Source organism: Amblyraja radiata, chromosome 1, assembly GCF_010909765.2.
Source record: "Amblyraja radiata isolate CabotCenter1 chromosome 1, sAmbRad1.1.pri, whole genome shotgun sequence".
Classification (NCBI taxonomy): Eukaryota; Metazoa; Chordata; class Chondrichthyes; order Rajiformes; family Rajidae; genus Amblyraja; species Amblyraja radiata.
In genome coordinates this window covers 181,237,122-181,258,083 of record NC_045956.1, presented here as the reverse complement: position 1 = coordinate 181,258,083, position 20,962 = coordinate 181,237,122, and the positions used below count along the sequence as shown (strand labels likewise).

The 20,962-nt window shown below is 52.5% G+C and overlaps 1 protein-coding gene across 1 annotated transcript in view; it reads left to right on the top strand.

Moving 5' to 3' along the window:
* rab11fip5 (RAB11 family interacting protein 5) overlaps window positions 1-20,962 on the top strand; it is a 38,367-nt gene that overhangs the window by 2,325 nt on the left and 15,080 nt on the right. Inside the window, exons 2-3 of the mRNA XM_033043001.1 lie at window positions 198-667; window positions 3,349-3,982. Of these exons, the coding sequence (XP_032898892.1) occupies window positions 198-667; window positions 3,349-3,982 (1,104 nt within the window). The remainder of the gene's footprint in view (window positions 1-197; window positions 668-3,348; window positions 3,983-20,962) is intronic.

Below are 20,962 nucleotides of genomic sequence, written 5' to 3'. Positions count from 1 at the left end.
TACGAGGCTGCAGGGTGATTTGGATAGGTTGGGTGAGTGGGCAGATGCATGGCAGATGCAGTATAATGTTTCCATGTAGTCGGGTTCAAAGCCGGGTCTCTGGCGCCGTGAGGAAGCAACTCTACCGCCGCGCCGCCCGATTGCCGGCGTTGCGGTTTTCCCCGAGTCATGGGCTGATCTTGTTCCCCCCCCTGCAGATGGTACAAGTTGTCGTCGAAGCCGGGCAAGAAGGAGAAGGAGCGGGGGGAGATCCAGGTGAGCGTGCAGTTTGTGCGCAACAACCTGACGGCCAGCATGTTCGACCTGTCGTCCAAGGAGAAGCACCGGTCGCCGCTGGCCAAGCTGAGGGACAAGGTGAAGGGCAAGAAGAAGCACCAGTGGCCAGCGGGCGACTCGGCCTCCGCCATCGTGCCCAGCAGCGTCGGGCAGCTGACCAGCGACGACGACCTCAGCGAGAAGGGCGCGCCCGAGAAGAGGTCCAAGAAGGGCTTCTTCTCCCGGCACAAGCTCCACCGATCGTCCTTGACCAAGTCCAACTCCTCGCTCAGCTCGCAGCACAGCGCAAGGTCCATGGAGAGTGCGGACAGTAACACCGCGGTGGCTGGGCAACTGTCTCCCAACATGCCCACCAGTCCAAGGCTCGCCTACCCACCAATGCCCGTGCCAAGTAAGTTCATGGGATCATAACTGATAGGAGCAGAATTAGGCCATTCGGCCCATCGAGTGTACTCCGCCAATCAATCAAGGTAGACAAAAATGCTGGAGAAACTCAGCGGGTGAGGCAGCATCTGTGGAGCGAAGGAATAGGTGACATTTCGGATCGAGACCCTTCTTCAGACTGATGTGGGGGTGGGGGTGGCAGGAAGAAGAAAGGAAGAGGCGGAGACAGTGGTTATGGGGAGCTGGGAAGGGGAGGGGAAAGCGGGAGAAAGCAGGGATTACCTGAAATTGGAGGTCAATGTTCATACCTCTGGTGTGTAAACTACCCAAGCAGAATATGAGATGCTGCTCCTCCAATTTGCGGTGGGACTCACTCTGGCCATGGAGGAGGCCCAGGAAAGATAGGTCGGATTCGGAATGGGAGGGGGAGTTGAAGTGCTGAGCCAGCGGGAGATCAGGTTGGTTAATGCGGACTGAGCGGAGGTGTTGGGCGAAGCGATCGCCGAGCCTGCGCTTGGTCTCACTGATGTAGAGAAGTTGACATGCAGATATGATCAGTTTAGCTAAGCATCATGTTTAGCACAAACATAGTGGGCCGAAGTGCCCGTTGCAGCAGTCTATGTTCAATGTACCTGTCCAGGTGGCTTTTAAATGCTGTTAAGAGTCCCTGCCTCAACCACCTCTGGCAACCTACCAGAACCTCCGACCTCCTGGCAACCCACTAGGACCTCCTGGTGACCCACCTACGGCACGAGAATTCTCGCTACTCTCCGTGGCGGCTTCATTCTAGTCGTCGCTAACTTTTCAACATGTTGTAAAAATTCACGGCGATCGTAATGAGGTCGCGACTAGTTCCCAGAATGCGTACCTTGCTGTCGACTTAAGTGGTAGGTTGTCGTAGTGGGGGTCCAGTTGCAGCTTTTTTGGCGACCTGCTACGACTGGGTCCATTTGCTGGTAGTCGCTGAAGTGGGACAGGCCTACGTGGGACAGGCCTACGTGGGACAGGCCCTTATGGTTGATGTATGAAGTTCAAAGTTAATTAGAAAATGACTATTAAATCACATCGTGAATGACAGCCCACTGAGGCTTTTCCCTGGGGGCATCAAAGCCATCCACCCAGTAACTGGTGCTGTCCTGGCATGGATGTCTCCCCATGATCTACAAATTTAGGCCATACGCAAGACGAAGATTACATATTTAAGAAGGAACTGCAGATGCTGGAAAATCGAAGGTACACAAAAATGCTGGAGAAACTCAGCGGGTGCAGCAGCATCTATGGAGTGAAGCCTGCGCAGAAGCTTTAGTTTTTAGTCTAGTTTGGAGCGAGCCAGGGAGAAGGTTTACCCTTCGACCATGCAAGTCATGCGAGATCATGTGAGCCATAAAGGAGATCATGCCAGTGTTACGGGGACACGAGGAGTTTTCTAATGTTTAAAGTAATAAGCTTTCTAATGTCTGAAGAAGGGTTTCGGCCCGAAACGTTGCCTATTTCCTTCGCTCCATAGATGCTGCTGCACCTGCTGAGTTTCTCCAGCATTTTTGTCTACCTACGAAGATTAAGTACTCCATTGTGGTTATTGTTCCGGGCCCTACAAAACAGGGATGGGAACGCAAGGTGCTTTCTTGAGGAGGAGTTTCTTTAGTTGAGGAGGAATTTCTTTCTGAGGAGGAACTTCTTCAGTCAGAGGGTGGTGAATCTGTGTAATTCATTGTCACAGACGGCTGTGGAGGCCACATCAGTGGATATTTGTAGGGCAGAGGTAGATAGATTCTTGATCAGTCCGGGCGTCAGGGGTTATGGGGAGAAGGCAGGAGAATGGGATTGAGAGGGAGAGATAGATCAGCCATACCAGCGGTATGAAGCAGGGATAAGGGGAATATCTTCGATACGCATGCGATCTGGCTCACAGAGACCTTCAGAGCTTCTTCACAGATAAGTCTTCAAAAACACAGTCCTTTGATTAATAAATGCTTTATTGTTGATAGAAAACGGTAAAATACATCCAAACATCTTCCGACTCGTTCCTACAATCTTCATCGAACTCTAGCTTATTACTTTAAACATTAGAAAACTCCTCGTGTCTCCGTAACACTGGCATGATCTCCTTCATGACTCACATGATGTCGCATGGCTTGCATGGTCGAAGGGTTAACCTTCTCCCTGGCTCGCTAGAAACTACACTAAAAACTAAACTTCTGCGCAAGCATCTTAGCTCCAAACATGCCCAAAAACACTTCATAAATCCCACCCACAATTTAACGGGCAGTCTAAAATATAAAGGCACATGCCATCATCAATGACATGCAAAACAGGCCAAATGGCCACTACAAGAAATAACAGGACCCACATTCATGCTACTTGCCTACAAAGGTCTAATGAAGGGTCACGATCCGAAAAGCCACCTATTCCTTTTCTCCAGAGATGCCGCCTGTCCCGTTTAGTTATTCCAGCATTTTGTGTCTATCTTCGGTGTAAATGAATGAATGAATGAATAAGTTTAGTGGCCAAGTATTCACATACAAGGAATTTGCCTTGGTGCTCCGCCCACAAGTGACAACATTACATACTGTGACAGTTAGGAATGACACATGAAACCAGCATCTGCAGTTCCTTCCTACGCACCAGGAGGTTTGTCACCGGCTAACCAGTAAATGTGACACTGTGTTTCTTCTCTTTGCCCAATAGGTACCAATCCGTCCTTGGCCAAGTTATTGACACACAAGAGGGCTCTCAGCGATGAGGTCAACCAGGTTCTGGAGGTCCACCCGAGTCACCTGGCCCTCAAGACCAGCGCCATATCCCGGTCTCTGCTCTGCATCAACGGCAGTCATGTCTACCGCGAGGAGCCTTCCGCCAAATCCGCTGGCGGTCTGTCGCCCATGCCCGCCCCTGTGTGTCACGCCCATCACCACGTGGGCTGCAAGGCGGAGGCACCGGGGGCTTCGGCCGAGGGTCGGCAGCGGCCGGACGAGCCGGAGGTCAGGGTGGTCCCTCCTGCCATCACGGTGAACGCCGGGGTGGTGGCAGGGCCCAGCTCCGACGGCCAGGGCCAGGAGACGGAGACGGTGACGGTGACGGAGACAGTGGGGGGCGGGCAGGGGGCCAAGCCAGTGCACGCAGCCGTCCCCATCCTTTCCACCGCCGACCCCCCCAGGGCCCAGCCGCCAGCCGAGGACAGGAAAGCCAGCGTCTTCCCCTTCGGGAGCGACCCGGAGACTAGGCCTCCACGCACCCCCTCCCCTGTGCGGAAGTCCAGCTCACTGGCAGAGAGGAGCAAAGCCAGTGGGTGGTTTCTGAAGGACAACCATCACAAGCCAAGGTCAGTCACACCGTCAACATTCGGGATGAATTGTGAAGATGGAAGCAAGGGAAATATGAGTAGAAACATAGACAATAGGTGCAGGAGTAGGCCATTCGGCCCTTCGAGCCTGCACCACCCTTCAATATGATCATGGCTGATCATCCAACTCAGTATCCTGTACCTGCCTTCTCTCCATACCCCCTGATCCCTTTAGCCACAAGGGCCACATCTAACTCCCTCTTAAATATAGCCATGGAGGAGATGGACTGGTTAGTTTTAGGTTTGTTACTGCAGAGAGTTATGGACGCAGCCCAGACCATCGCACAAACCGACCTCCCTTCCATTGACTCCATCTACACCTCACGCTGCCTCGGCAAGGCCAGCAGCATCATCAAGGACCAGTCTCACCCCGCGGGGTCACTCCCTATTCACCGCTCTCTCCAGAGATGCTGCCTGTCCCGCAGAGTTACTCCAGCACTTTTTGTCGACCTTCGATTGTAAACCAGCACCTGCTGTTCATTCCTACGCATCCTTCTCATTCCCCACCACATTGTACCAACACTCGATCACTGGGGGCAAGTTATAGCGGCCATGTAACCTACAAGCCACACATCTTTGGGACAAACAGCACAGAAACGTGCCGTTTGCCCCACCGTTGCTTTGTCGAGGCAGCATGAAGTGGAGATGGTGTCGATGGTGGGGAGTGTGGATATGGGGAAAAAGCATGAAAGGGGTACTATAGACAATAGGTGCAGGAGTAGGCCATTCGGCCCTTCGAGCCAGCACTGCCATTCAATGTGATCATCCCCAATCAGTACCCCGTTCCTGCCTTCTTCCCATATCCCCAGACACCGCTAACTTTAAGAGCCCTATCTAGCTCTCTCTTGAAAGCATCCAGAGAACCGGCCTCCACTGCCCTCTGAGGCAGACTCACAACTGTCTGTGAAAAAGTGTTTCCTCGTCTCCGTTCTAAATGGCTTACTCCTTATTCTTAAACTGTGGCCCCTGGTTCTTGACTCCCCCAACATCGGGAACATGTTTCCTGCCTCTAGCGTGTCCAAACCCTTAATAATCTTGTATGTTTCAATAAGATCTCCCTCTCATCCTTCAAAATTCCAGAGTATGCAAGCTCAGCTGCTCCATTCTCTCAGCATTTTAGATGATCAGCCACGATCATTTGATCTGATTTTAGATGATCAGCCATGATCATAATGAATGGCGGTGTTGGCTCGAAGGGCCGAATGGCCTACTCCTGCACCTGTTGTCTATTGTCTATTGTCTAAGTCATGACTTTGATGAGGTTGCATTTGGAGTATTGGGTGCAGTTCTGGTCGCCCCCATTACAGGAAGGATGTGGAGGCTTTGGAGAGGGTGCAGAGGAGGTTTACCAGAATGTTGCTTGGAAGAGAGGGTATTAGCTACTATAGAGGGTGGACAGACTTGGATTGTTTTCTCTGGAATATCAGAGGTTGAGGGGAGGCATGGTAGACATAAGTGAAATTATGAGAGGCATAGATTGAGTAGACAGAACCTTTTTGTCCCAGTGTGGACATATCAAAAACTAGAGGCACAGCATCAAGGTGAATCGGACAGAGTTTAAAGGAGAAGGTAGATAAAAATGCTGGAAGAAACTCAGCGGGTGAGGCAGCATCTATGGAGCGAAGGAATAGGCGACGTTTTGGGTCGAGACCCTTCTTCAGTCTGATGTGGGGGGTGGGGGCGGGAAGAAGAAAGGAAGAGGCAGAGACAGTGGGCTGTGGGGGAGCTGGGAAGGGGAGGGGAAGGAGGGAGAAAGCAGGGACTACCTGAAATTGGAGAAGTCAATGTTCATACCGCTGGGGTGTAAACTGCCCAAGCAGAATATGAGGTGCTGCTCCTCCAATTTGCGGTGGGACTCATGAAGGGGATGTGTGTGACATGTTTTGTTTTTACACAGAGGGTGGCACGTATTGAACCACATTGCCGGGGGAGGGGGGGGGGGGGTGATTACTGCAGATTACTGTGAATGGGTGCTTGATAATCAGTGTGGACTTGATGGACTTTAGGGCCTGTGTGCCTGCTGTATCATTATGTGAACTATGAAACATAGAAAATAGGTGCAGGAGTAGGCCATTCGGCCCTTCGAGCCTGCACCGCCATTCAATATGATCATGGCTGATCATCCAACTCAGTATCCTGTACCTGCCTTCTCTCCATAGCCCCTAATCCCTTTAGCCACAAGGGCCACATCTAACTCCCTCTTAAATATCGCCAATGAACTGTGGCCTCAGCTACCTTCTGTGGCAGAGAATTCTGTGAACTCTGTGTATCATTGACCTCTCTGCAGGCCATTGCTTATCTTGAAGGCACAAAATGCTGGAGTTACTCAACGGGTCAGGCAGCATCTCTGGAGAAAAGGAATAGTTGACGTTATTGGACTACACCCTTCCTGAGGTCCATTATGGACACCACCCTTCCTGAGATCATCAGATGCTGGCCCTGATTTGTTCTGGCCTTTTCTCACATCAAGTTTCCGATTTCCCCCCCGCCCCCCCTCCCCCTCCCCCAGCTCTATCTTTTGAGTCTGAAGAAGGTTTCGCGACTTGAAACGTCACCTATTCCTTTTTCTCCAGATGCTGTCTGACCCGCTGAGTTACTTCGTCATTTTGCGCCTGACTTTGGCATAAACCAGCATCTGTAGTTCCTTCCTACGCATCACCATTGCTTTTCTTAACCAGCTAGAACGGAGGAGGCCAAGTGTATTACCATCTACACAAGTGCAGGGAGGTACAGGTAGCATGAAAATCCCGCTTGCAGCAGCATTGCAGGCACTTGTGCAGAGCCCTAGTGAGACCACACCGGGAGTATTGTGTGCAGTTTTGGTCCCCTAATTTGAGGAAGGACATTCTTGCTATTGAGGGAGTGCAGCGTAGGTTTACCAGGTTAATTCCCGGGATGGCGGAACTGTCATATGCTGAGAGAATGGAGCGGCTGGGCTTGTACACTCTGGAGTTTAGAAGGATGAGGGGGTATCTCATTGAAACATATACGGTTGTTAAGGGTTTGGACACGCTAGAGGCAGGAAACATGTTCCCGATGTTGGGGGAGTCCAGAACCAGGGGGCCGCAGTTTAAGAATAAGGGGTAGGCCATTTAGAACTGAGATGAGGAAACACTTTTTCACACAGAGAGTTGTGAATTTGTGGAATTCTCTGCCTCAGAAAACGGCGGAAGCTGATTCACTGGATACATTCAAGAGAGAGTTAGATAGAGCTGTTAGGACTAGCGGAATCAAGGGATATGGGGAGAAGGCAGGAACGGGGTACTGAATGTGGATGATCAGCCATGATCACATTGAATGGCGGTGCTGGCTCGAAGGGCCGAATGGCCTCCTCCTGCACCTATTGTCTCTGTATCTATGTATCATGTTGGGCACGGACATTGTGGGCTGAAGGGCCTGTTCTGATGCTGTACCGTTCTGTGTTCCTGTTATGTGTTCTAAAGTCTAGAAACACATAATTTAAGAAACATTTAGACAGGTACATGGATAGGACAGGTTTAGAGGGATATTGGCCAAACGCAGGCAGGCGGGACTGGTGTAGATGGGACATGTTGGGCGGTGTGGGCAAGTTGCACTGAAGAGCCTGTTCCAACTCTGTAAGACTATATGAATGTGTATGAATGTATGAATGAATCCTGGGCCTCCTCCATGGCCAGAGTGAGGCCCACTGCTAATTGGAGGAACAGCACCTCATATTTCGCTTGGGCAGTTTACACCCCAGCGGTATGAACATTGACTTCTCCAATTTCAGGTAGTCCTTGCTTTCTCCCTCCTTCCCCTCCCCTTCCCAGCTCTCCCACAGCCCACTGTCTCCGCCTCTTCCTTTCTTCTTCCCGCCCCACCCACACCACACATCAGTCTGAAGAAGGGTCTCGACCAGAAACGTCACCTGTTCCTTTGCTCCATAGATGCTGCCTCACCCGCTGAGTTTCTCCAGCATTTTTGTCTACCTATGAATGTATGATGTTAGTGCAGAAACATATTTAGAAAATAGTTAGAAAAAAAACCAAGTGAATGATCGTGCAAGTGGTGGCGAGTAGTGTTCCCTTGCTGAGGTGGGATTAGGGTTGTGCGGATGGGTTCGAGAACCTGATGGTCGTGGGAAAGTATCTGTTCCTGAACCCGGTGGTGTGGGGGCTTCAGGCGTCTGTACCTCCGGCCCGGCAGGCAGCAGTGACTGGCCCGGACGGTGGGGATCCTCGATGGGAGATGCCGCCTTCATACGACCATCAGGTTCACCAGACTGATTCCTGGGATGTCAGGACTTTCATATGAAGAAAGACTGGATAGACTCGGCTTGTACTCGCTAGAATTTAGAAGATTGAGGGGGGGGATCTTATAGAAACTTACAAAATTCTTAAGGGGTTGGACAGGCTAGATGCAGGAAGATTGTTCCCGATGTTGGGGAAGTCCAGAACAAGGGGTCACAGTTTAAGGATAAGGGGGAAATCTTTTAGGACCGAGATGAGGAAAACATTTTTCACACAGAGAGTGGTGAATCAGTGGAATTCTCTGCCACAGAAGGTAGTTGAGGCCAGTTCATTGGCTATATTTAAGAGGGAGTTAGATGTGGCCCTTGTGGCTAAAGGGATCAGGGGGTATGGAGAGAAGGCAGGTACGGGATACTGAGTTGGATGATCAGCCATGATCATATTGAATGGCGGTGCAGGCTCGAAGGGCCGAATGGCCTACTCCTGCACCTATTGTCTATCATGAGGCAGCGCCCTGTGTAGATGCTCTCCATGGTGGGGAGGACTGAGCCCATGATGGGCCGCGATGCCTCTTGCATTCCAGCGGGTTGGAATTGCTGCACCAGGCCATGATACAACCAGTCAGAATACATTCTACAATGCACCTGTAGACGTTTGTTGGGGTATTCAGTGACATGCTGAATCTTAAAGGGCCAGTCCCACTGGCAATTTTTTCGGCCGCTACCAGCATCATTGACTGACGTATCAGGTCACCGAAAATTTTGCGGCGTGTCGGCGTTTTGACGCGCGGTGTTTTTTTCAAGTGTCGCAACATTTTTTTTGTTGCCGCTCGATTTTGAAATGTTCAAAATCTTTTGGCGACACTGATTTGTCGCAGAAAAAATCGCCAAGTGGGACAGGCCCTTAAACGTCAAATAAAGCAGAGGTGTTGACGAACGTTATTCATGATTCCATCTCCGTGCTGGGCCCAAAGCGGGTCAGTCGAGACCTTCAACATCAAGTCCGGCACGATGGCGCAGCGGTAGAGTTGCCGCCTCACAGCGCCGGAGACCCGGGTTCAATCCTGACCATATGTGCTGTCTGTACGGAGTTTGTACATTCTCCCCATGATCTGCGTGGGCTTTCTCCGGGTGCTCCGGTTTCCTCCCACACTCCACAGACGTACAGGTTTGTCGGTTAAAGCCCTGTCCCACGGTACGAGTTCATTCCAAGAGTTCTCCCGAGTTTGCCCTGATTCGGACTCGGAGATTTACGGTAATGGCCACTCGACGGTACTCGGGGCTCTCGTGGACATTTTTCGTCATGTTGAAAAATCTTCACGAGTCTTCCCGTGCTTACCTGCCGTTAGCGAGTCTTCACGAGTACCTGCCGTTAGCGCTAAGAGACGTCCCCGAGCTCCGACGTACCCGCTACGTTCATTCTCCGTGCTTACCACGAGTTTGATTTTTTTTAAACTCGGGAGAGCTCTTGGAATGAACTCGTACAGTGGGACAGGGCTTTTAATTGGCTTGGTAATATTGTAAATTGTCCCTAGTGTGTGTTGGATAGTGTTAGTGTGCGGGGATCGCTGGTCGGCGCGGACTCGGTGGGCCGAAGGGCCTGTTTCCGCGCTGTATCTCTGATCTAAACTAATTTGAAGCCGCGACCTCTCTCCACCATCGACCCACCAATGAAATCTGGCACATGATCCCCTGACATTCCCCCTATGAAGTCAACGTTCTGTTTCATGGTCTTACCTACCGAATAGTGAAAGTCCAGGATAGAGTGGGCGTGGAGAGGGTGTGTCCACTAGCAGGTCAGTCTAGGACCAGAGGTCATAGCCTCAGAATAAAGGGACATACCTTTAGAAAGGAGATGAGGAGGGATTTCTGTGGAACTCATTTGCCACAGACGGCTGTGGAGGCCAAGTCAGTGGATATATTTAAGGCAGAGATTGATAGACAATAGACAACAGGTGCAGGAGTAGGCCATTTGGCCCTTCGAGCCAGCACCGCCATTCAATGTGATCATGGCTGATCATCCCCAATCAGTAGCCCGTTCCTGCCTTCTCCCCATATCCCCTGACTCCGCTATCTTTAAGAGCCCTATCTTGATTAGTATTGGTTATCAGGGGTTATGAGGAGAAGGCAGAAGAATGGGGTTGGAAGGGAAAGTTGATAAGCCATGATTGAATGGCGGAGTAGACTTGATTTTACTCGCTGGAATTTAGAAGATTGAGGGGGGGGGATCTTATAGAAACTTACAAAATTCTTAAGGGGTTGGACAGGCTAGATGCAGGAAGATTGTTCCCGATGTTGGGGAAGTCCAGGACACGGGGTCACAGTTTAAGAATAAAGGGGAAATCCTTTAGGACCGAGATGAGAAAAACATTTTTCACACAGAGAGTGGTGAATCTCTGGAAGTTTGCCACAGAAGGTAGTTGAGGCCAGTTCATTGGCTATATTTAAGAGGGTTAGATGTGGCCCTTGTGGCTAAAGGGATCAGGGGGTATGGAGAGAAGGCAGGTACAGGGTACTGAGTTGGATGATCAGCCATGATCATATTGAATGGCGGTGCAGGCTCGAAGGGCCAAATGGCCTACTCCTGCACCTATTTTCTATGTTTCTATGATGGGCTGAATGGCCTAATTCAGCCTAATTCGAGCGGTCGAATGGCCTGTCACTTCTTAATTTATAAGCTGATTCGTCTTGCTAATTTTCCGAGCAAGATTGTTGCTCTGGCACTATTCCGTCAGGTTATTGATCTTCCTCCCTTCCTCTGATTCATTGTTACCCATTATTTGTGATAGAACAACCCTCTCATGCCATGAATTAGCTGAGTGAATGCGATTTGGACTTCCTCCAGTGCGAGGATAGCCTTTTTTAAGGAACGTGTAGTTTAGTTTAGAGATACAGTCCGGAAACAGGCCCTTCAGCCCACAGTTGATAGACACAAAAAGCTGGAGTAACTCAGCGGGTCAGGCAGCATTCTCTGGAGAGAAGGAATGGGTGACGTATCGGGTCAAGACCCTTCTTCAGACTCACCGAGTCCGCGCCGACCAGCGATCCTCACACGGTAACACTATCCTACACACTGGGGACAATTTTGAATTTTACAGAAGCCAATTAACCTGGAGCGTGGGAGGAAACCGGAGCACCCGGAGAAAACCCACGCAGGTCAGGGGGAGAAGGTACAAACTCTGTACAGACAGCACCCGTGGGGTCAGGATTGTACCCGGGTCTCTGGCGCTGTGAGGCAGCAACTCTACCGCTGCACCACCGTGCCGGGCAAATTGCTTGGGAAGGGAGGGGAGAGGTAAATAAAAATAATTGTCACCACTGGGACGAAGCAATTGCTAAACCACTATAGTGGGTGGTGCTGTAAATGGCACTATAGTGGGTGGTGCTGTAAATGGCACTATAGTGGGTGGTGCTGTAAATGGCACTATAGTGGGTGGTATTGTAGACAGCAAAGATGGCAATCAAAAATTACAGTAAGCATTTGATTAGTTGGGCAGGTCGGCTAAGGAATGGCTGATGGTGTTTAATGCAGATAAGTGTGAGGTGTGGCATTTTGGGAAGTTAAACCAGGGCAGGAGGAATCTCGGAGTTCAGGTACATAGTACACCTGAAAGTGGCGTCACAGTTTGATAGGGTGGTGAAGAAGGCTTTTGGTACATTGGTCCGTCATCAGTCAGGGTAATGAGTATAGAAGTCTGCCCAGTTATGTTGCAGTTGTACAAGACGTCGGTGAGGCCACGCTTGGAGGACTGTGTTCATTTGAGGTCACCCTGCTGTAGGAAGGACGTCGTTAAACTGGAAAGATGCAGAGAAGGTTTGACAATAGACAGGAGTCCAGCACCGCCATTCAATGTGATCATGGCTGATCATCCACAATCAGTGCCCCGTTCCTGCCTTCTCCCCATATCCCCCTGACTCTGCTGTCATTAAGAGCCCTATCTCGCTCTCTCTTGAAAGTATCCAGAGAACCGGCCTCTGAGGCAGAGAATTCCACAGACTCACGCATCAGTCGCTCGTCAGTCACTACCGGCCTGTCGCGTAAATGACGGCCAAGTGGGACAGGCCCTTCACTGTCACTCGGTGCACATGACAATAAACTAAACTGAAATGAACTGAAAAAACTGAAGTGAAAAAAAACCGGAACTGAAAAGTCTATACATGATTACAATCAAGCTGTCCACAGTGCACAAAGACAGGATAAATAGAATAACGTTTAGTGCAAGATAAAGTCCAGTAAAGTCTGATTAAAGATAGTTCGAGAGTCTCCAATGAGGTAGGTGGGAGGTCAGGACGGCTCTCTAGTTGGTGAGAGAACAGTTTGCTTGCCTGATAACAGCTGGGAAGAAACTGCCCCTGAATATAGAGAATAGGTGCAGGAGGAGGCCATTCGGCCCTTCGAGGCGGTGGATGAGCCCAGGGGATGATACGGAGTGCAGAATATAGTTCTCAACACTGTAGAGCACAATTGTCACACACAAATTCTGCAAGATAGTAAAAAGAGAAAGATTGTGCAGAAAACATCATGGGTGGCATGGTGGTGCAGCGGTAGAGTTGCTGCCTCACAGCACCATTGACCCGGGTTCCATCCTGACTACGGGTGCTGTCTGTACGGAGTTTGTACGTTCTCCCCGTGACCTGCGTGGGTTTTTTTTCCGGACGCTCCTGTTTCCCCTCCCACACTCCAAAGACGTGCAGGTTTGTAAATTGTCCCTGGCGTGTGCAGGATAGCGTCAGTGTGCGGGGATGGGATCGCTGGTCGGCGCGGACTCGGTGGGCCAAAGTGCTTGTTTCTGCACTGTAGCTCTAAACTAAACATTAGTTTAAAAATACGCAATCAGATACCAAGCCGTCGGCAGAGAGTAAGGGATGGGTGTATTCACTGCAGGGATGAGATAAAATGTTGGGGGAAGGTTTGTGTGTAGTATCAGTAAATGCATAAGCCAGTTGTCCACTGATCTGTTTCTGGGCTGTAATTAACTGGAAGGGTGTTCCTGTCTCTGGTTAATCCCAGCATGTCACCATCAGTACACACTTCAAACGCAGGCCAAGCTGTTCAAAGGGATAACTCTAACCTTAAGGGCCTGTCCCACCAGCATGCGATAACATGCGTCTAGCGCGACCAAACGTGGTCGCTTGAGGCGTACGGCCTCTCGGGGCTGGTCCCACTTCGATCGGCGGAGACGTATGGAGTTGTACGGGGCTGGTCCCGACATCGCGTGGGGCTCAGAAAATTTGCACTGTTCGAAAATCCCGCGCACTAACGGCCTGTCGGCCCGCAGGCGCATTACGGTCATACGCAGCATCTCGACGTCGTACGCAGCGTCTTGACGGCGTACGGCTAGCGCTTGGCGTTGCGCGATGATGTCAGCGCCCGGTGTGCCGTTGCATGATGATGTCACCGTGCGACGTCCAAATTCAGTCGGCCCGCCTCCTGCCCAGCTGATTGTTGAGTATGGTGTTGGGACCAGCCCCGCACAACTCCAGACGCCTCCGCGGTTCGAATTGAGACCGGCCCCGCGAGGCCGTACGCCTTAAGCCACCACATTTGGTCGCGCTAGACACATGCAATCGCATGCTGGTGGGACAGGCCCTTTAGCCAACAGTGTTTTAATAATGTTCAAAAGGGAACTGCAGATGCTGGAATATCGAAGGTACACAAAATTGCTGGGGAAACTCAGCGGGTGCAGCAGCATCTATGGAGCGAAGGAAATAGGCGACGTTTCGGGCCGAAACCCTTCTTCAGACTGGGATAGAATGATAGAATGAGAGTTAGAACATGCAACATAGCATAGATAGGATGGTGAAAACGGCTTTTAGCACATTGACCATCAGTGAGCAGTGAGTACAGGAGGTCGTGGTGCAGATATATCAATAGTCAATAGGTGCAGGAGGAGGCCATTCGGCCCTTCGAGCCAGCACCGCCAATTAATGTGATCATGGCTGATCATCCTCAATCAGTACCCCGTTCCTGCCTTCTCCTCATATCCCCTGACTCCGTTAACATTAAGAGCCCTATCTAGCTCTCTCTTGAAAGTATCCAGAGAACCGGCCTCCACCGCCCTCTGAGGCAGAGAATTCCACAGACTCACAACCCTCTGTGTGAAAAAGTGTTTCCTCATCTCCGTTCTAAATGGCTTACTCCTTATTCTTAAACTGTGGCCCCTGGTTCTGGACTCCCCCAACATCGGGAACATGTTTCCTGCCTCTAGCGTGTACAAACCCTTAATAATCTTATATGTTTCAATAAGATGCCCTCTCATCCTTCTAAACTCCAGAGTATACAAGCCCAGCTGCTCCATTCTCTCAGCTTATGACAGTCCCGCCATCCCGGGAATTAACCTTGTAAACCTACAATTTCAGACGTTGGTGAGGCTGCATTTAAAGTATTGCGTTCAGTTCTTGGTACCATCTTAAAGGAAAGCTGTGAAGTTGGAAAGGGTAAAGAGAATATACGAGGATGTTGCCAGGACTCGAGTTTATGAGCTATAGGGAGAGATTGAGCAGGCTGGGACTCTTATTCCTTAAGTGCGCAGGAGGATGAGGGGTGATCTTATAGAGGTGTACAAAATCGTGAGAGGAGTAGATCGGGTAGATGCACAGAGCCTCTTGCCCAGAGTAGGGGAATCGAAGGGCATAGGTTTAAGGTGAAGGGAGAAAGATTTAATTAGGAATCTGAGGGGTAACATTTTCAGACTAAAGGTGGTGGGTGTATGGAAAAGCTGCTGGAGGAGGTAGATGAGGCAGGGACTATCGTGACATTTAAGTAGCATTTAGACAGGTTTAGAGAAATATGGGGCAAACGCAGGCAGGTGGGACTAGAGTAGATGGGATATGTTGGTTGGTGTGGAAGTTGGGCCGAAGGGCCTGTTTCCCACGCTGTGTGACTATGATTCTAAATGGGTATCAGATGTGGAGAGAAGAGGAGTTGTGAAATTTAGAGACAGAGGGAAGGATAGTAACATTAGTGCGGGTGGCGAAGGCAGGAGAATGGGGTTAGTATGGAGAGATAGATCATCCACGATTGAATGGCAGAGTAGACTTGATGGGCCGAATGGCCGATGGGGCAAATGGAATAATTCTGCTCCTAGAACTTATGAACTTGTATTATTTACAGTCCTCCTCCGCCTGTTCGAAGACCTCGACGGTGGAACAGGCGGAGGACGATGGCTGACCTTCACAACGGCTGGGAAGGCGGATGAAGGCTGCAGCAGAAAAGGGTCTCCGGTCGTCTTGGACTCCACGCCACTGGATCCTGACCCAGATCTGTCAAGGACCGTGGGGTGGATAAGCTGTCTGTGTACCAGCCTCCCCACGTTAAACAAAGTCACGCACAGGCGTCCTCCATATAGGGAATAGCAGCCATGGTCAGCCATGAGCGAAGGAGGCCAAAGCTAATATTATTTTTGTTCCTGCCTCAGCGATTTCCTCGGGCAGCTCATCCCACACACCCACCACCAGTGTGGGAAAAGTTGCCCGTCAGGTGCCTATTAAATCGCTTCAAATTATGACAACTTTGAGGAAGTTTCTTTAGTCAGAGGGTGGTGAATTTGTGGAATTCTCTGCCAAAGACGGCTGTGGAGGCCAAGTCAGTGGCTACATTTAAGGCAGAGATAGATAGATTCTTGATTAGTACGGGAGTCAGAGGTTATGGGGAGAAGGCAGGAGAATGGGGTTAGGAGGGAGAGATAGATCAGCCATGATTGAATGGCGGAGTAGACTTGATGGGCCAAATGGCCTAATTCTGCTCCTGTCACTTATGATCTAAGTTCTCCCCTATTGGAAGGTGTCCCAAGCTGGAATGCCAATAGACAATAGGTGCAGGAGTAGGCCATTCGGCCCTTCGAGCCAGCACCTACAGAACCGTCGAGTCTTACCTGCAGAATAGTGAAAGGCCAGGATAGAGTGGGCGTGGAGAGGGTGTCCACCAGTGGGTGAGTCTAGGACTAGAGGTCACAGCCTCAGAATAAAGGGACATACCTTTAGAAAGGAGATGAGGAGAAATTTCTGTGGAACTCATTGCCCCAGACAGCTGCGGAGGCCAAGTCAGTGGATATTTTTAAGGCAGAGATTGACAATGGACAATAGACAATAGGTGCAGGAGGAGGCCATTCGGCCCTTCGAGCCAGCACCGCCATTCAATGTGATCATGGCTGATCATCCCCAATCGGTACCCCGTTCCTGCCTTCTCCCCATATCCCCTGACTCTGTTATCTTTAAGAGCTCTATCTAGCTCTCTCTTGAAAGCATCCAGAGAACCTGCCTCCACCGCCCTCTGAGGCAGAGATTGTCAAAGCCCACCACAGATGCTGCCTGCCCTGCTGAGTTCCTCCAGCACTTTGTATTTTGCAGTGTGAGCTGTCTTGGTTCTTGGTTTCTTGGTCCTCCAAAATATTCCAAATGGAATTTAAACTGGAGGTGGTGAAGGGAGGGAAGAGCTGTCTGATACGTTGTGATTGTGTGTGTGGGGGGGGAGGGAGGAAGGGGTAGCTTGTAAATTTGCTGTGTCTGTCACTAAACGCAACACTAACCAGGAGGACCCTTCTGTCTTCCCTCCACAGCCTGGAAGTGTCTCCTGCGGTAGAAACCAGTTCAGATTCTCCCTCGCCCTCTCCTTGCTTGCCATTGCATCCTCCTCCCCCTGCTCCTCTCCTCCCGCCTTCTCTTCCTTTGCCCCCCCACCCCGACTGCCCGAGGCACGCAACTAACACTAACCCATTCTCGGCTGCCGACAGAGGGCCTGGGCCACCCTCGAAGCCCGCCACCAATCCTTTCTTCAGCGCCCTGCAGAGTAATCCTTTCTTTGAGGACCTGGTAGCTGATGAGACACTAAAGACCCCTCCATTCACGCCCTCTCTCTCCAGTTTGCCCCACGGTGGGTCCGTGGGCCCGGCGCCCACCCCAAGTGCCGGCGGGACGGATTGGACTGGGCTGGGAGATCCCGCAGCAGAGGAAGCCGCTCCTTCCGGCCTTCCCGGGTCTACGGAGACCACGTCGAGTGGACCATTCTCCTTCCAGGGTCCAGTTGCATCCGCGGAGACGGGCCCATCGGTGGCCACGCGGTCCTCTGCCTTACCTTCCCCTGGACCTGCGGGTGAATCGGGTGGTCTGGAAACACCTTCTCGGTGGGCGCCCGCAAGTGCCGTGCCAGCGGGCCATTCAACCCATCAAGTGCCTTCTCCTGCGCCGGGGGACAAGGAAGCGGATTGTGCGGAGGGAGGTGAGAACTTCTCCCCGTCTGCCCAGGCTGATGGACCTCTCGTGGGGAGGAGACCTCCAGTGGAACCAGCCCAGGCCTGGACCAAAGCCGGCAGCGCTTTGATGAGATCGCCCGAACCAAGGGCCCGGGGTAACGAGTCACCAGATGTTGTTTGGGCCAACGATGCAAGTGGCGTGGGTTTGGGTATCCCACCTGCTCCAGTCATCGACAGCGTGTCCCTGGATGGAAGAGTTGAACTGAAAAGTGTCCGCCTGATTGACGATGGGCTGGGAGTGAAGGCAGGCCGTGCCTCCGCCAACCGGCACGGGGTAGAGATGGCAGGGGGGCCGACGGGCCGCGATCTTCGGAGGTCTTCGGTGCCGACGGAAGGTTCTGGAAGCGCGGCCGACAGGGTTGGAGACCCCTCGCCGCCAAGACCTGCGTCGCCAGCGACTGATGCCGAAGGTGGCGAGGCCAACCCTGCGCCCGTCTTGGTGGAGAGTGAGAGCATCCGTGCCGACGCCCGCCCTGGTTCTCCCCCGCCCATCGCCTCTCCTCCTGCCGCGCGGCCCTACGAGAGCGGACTAAACGTCAGACTGGGGGATGGGTGGCGAGGCAGGGCGGCACTCGGTGAAGCTGTCGCGGAGGGTCGCGAGACCAGTGGAGGACGAGATGGGGAAGGGCGTTCCCGCTCCTCCTGGCAAAAGTTGGCCGCCCTGTGCCGCCGACCAGCCCCCCCGCCGACCACCCACCGCCCACCAGCCCGCTCCCACCATCCACCGCCGACCAGCCCCCACCCGCCCCGACCCAGCCGCCCCGCCCCCCGCCACCAGCCCGCCGCCGACCAGCCCACCGCCCACCAGCCCGCCGTCCGCACCAAGCCGCCCTGTTGCTGGCGTGTTCCCATCAGTCCGGGAGGCAGCGGCTTGTCCGGGCGAGGGGAGCGGGCAGAGGCAGTGGCGGCGGCAACTGGACCCACCATCATCCGCCGTGCAGCCACGGGAGGGGCAGCGTGTGGACCAAGGGGGCGGAACAGAAGGTCTCCCTGGTGGTACACCGGCCCACCCACCGAGATACATCCCCAGGAGCCAGTCTCATCCTCCACATCACCGGCCGCTGAGGACCATTTGGACTGTCAAGTATAATGAGGCAAGCAAGGAGAAATCCTTATGTGGGGCTTTTGACTTTAGTCTCAATGAGAAAACGGGCATCGAGCACTACAGGACCTGTCTGTCGAACCTCTCCATAGAGACAATGACTACATTAAGGGACGGTGATGGAACTGCAAACAGATTGGATGACTTCCAGTCAACTGTGTCCATGGAAGTCCACCAGCTCGTTGAGATACAAACTGCTACGTTGGTGACAACTCCGGCCAGGGTGAAGTCGCTGGAGACCGTCTCGCTGGTGGAGGACCTTTCCCCGACGGCTCCGGAGGGACGGGCTGTGTTTTCCGTGACCAGCCAGAGCGAACAGTCGGAGGAGGACTTTGTGTTGGCCGTGGAGGAGCTGCCGCACAAGTCCAGCCCCGTGTTCCCCGAGCCCGGGGTGACCGTGGCGAGCGGCGGGGAGACGACGCCTCGGCCGGGAGAGGAGAGGAGAGGGGAGTGGGCTTCCACGCAGACGGGGAATGGAGGGAGAGGCAGCCAACGAGGCGGGAGTGTGGAACTGAAGGCTGGGCTGGGGACGTTACTGAGTGGTGGGATGGACATGGAGGGGCGTGAAGCGGGGGAGCAACATGTCTCGGGGCAGCTTGATGGGGGTCAGCTTCCCTCCTTGGAACTCCAAGGCGCCGGGGACCGCCCTGGCTTGGAACAGCGTGACGGGGGAGAGGATGTCGACGGGGAAGAGGGTTCCCCATTGGAAAACCAAGAGGATTCCATGTGGGAGCAGCAGGTCGTGGGAGAGGACTTTGTCTCGGAGCAACGGGAGGCAGGAAAGAATCCCTCCTCGGAACAGCGACATGGATGGAAGAGATGTGGCTCTGAGCAGCGGGATATGGGAGAGGGTCCTGCCTTGGCACACCGAGGTGTGGGACAGGATTTAGCCTTGGAACAGCGAGATGGGGGAGAAAGGTCGGACTTGCCAGAGAACGCTCCATCTGGGACAAGCTCGCCATTGACAAGGGCACGTAGGGTTTTGAGGAAGGTGGACCCTAACCCACACTGTGTTGGTCACCCCGCTGTCCGTGACGCCCGTCTCCAGGCGCTGGGGGTGGGGGAGCCCGTACCGGGGCAGGGTACCTCAGCCACCCCCGTCGACTCTGCCCTGGAGGAAGGGCTGAGCTTCAGGGAGCTCCATCGGAAGGCCGCTCCGCCAGCCCCCGGGCCCGCCGCGGGCAGAGGGCGCCACAGGCCGCAGGCTTTCTCCACCCCTCACCCCGCGGCTGCTACTAACGCCGGAGCGCCTGACCTCCCCTCCCCCATCCTGCCCGCCTCTAGCGGGGCTGCAAACCCCCTGGGGCTCAGCCGGACGGCAGCCAGCTCCCAACACTCGCCACGGTCCGCTGCTTGGAGAGGACCCCCGCTGACGGTTTCACCTCTGGAGACACGGCCGGCTGAGACATCCTTCCCGCAACAGCGGATCAGGTGAGCATGGCCCGAATAACCTTAGTTCTGTTTTAGCTAGACAAAAAATGCTGGAGAAACTCAGCGGGTGAGGCAGCATCTGTGGAGCAAAGTAAAGAGGCGACCTTTCGGGTCGAGACCCTTCTTCAGACTGAAGCGTGGGAAGGAAGAGGCGGAGACAGTGGGCTGTGGGAGAGCTGGGAAGGGGAGGGGAAAGACGGAGAAAGCAGGGACTACCAGGGAACCAGACTGATTCCTGGGATGTCAGGACTTTCATATGAAGAAAGACGGGATAGACTCGGCTTGTACTCGCTAGAATTTAGATGATTGAGGGGGGATCTTATAGAAACTTACAAAATTCTTAAGGGGTTGGACAGGCTAGATGCAGGAAGATTGTTCCAGATGTTGGGGAAGTCCAGAACAAGGGGTCACAGTTTAAGGATAAGGGGGAAATCCTTTGGGACTGAGATGAGAAAAGCATTTTTCACACAGAGAGTGGTGAATCTCTGGAATTCTCTGCCACAGAAGGTAGTTGAGGCCAGTTCATTGGTTATATTTAAGAGGGAGTTAGATGTGGCCCTTGTGGCTAAAGGGATCAGGGGGTATGGAGAGAAGGCAGGTACAGGATACTGAGTTGGATGATCAGCCATGATCATATTGAATGGCGGTGCAGGCTCGAAGGGCCGAATGGCCTACTCCTGCACGTATTTTCTATGTTTCTACCTGAAATTGGAGGTCAATGGTCATACCGCTGGGGTGTAAACTACCCAAGCGAAATATGAGGTGCTGCTCAGTTTTATTTCAGTTTATTGTCACTTGTACAGTGAAAAGCTTTTGTTGCGTGCTATCCAGTCAGCGGAAAGACAATACATGATTACAATCGAGCCGTTCACAGTGTACAGATACAGGATAAAAGGAATAACGTTTAGTGCAAGGTAAAGCCAGTAAAGTCCGATCAAGGATAATTCGATTAAGGATATTCCTTC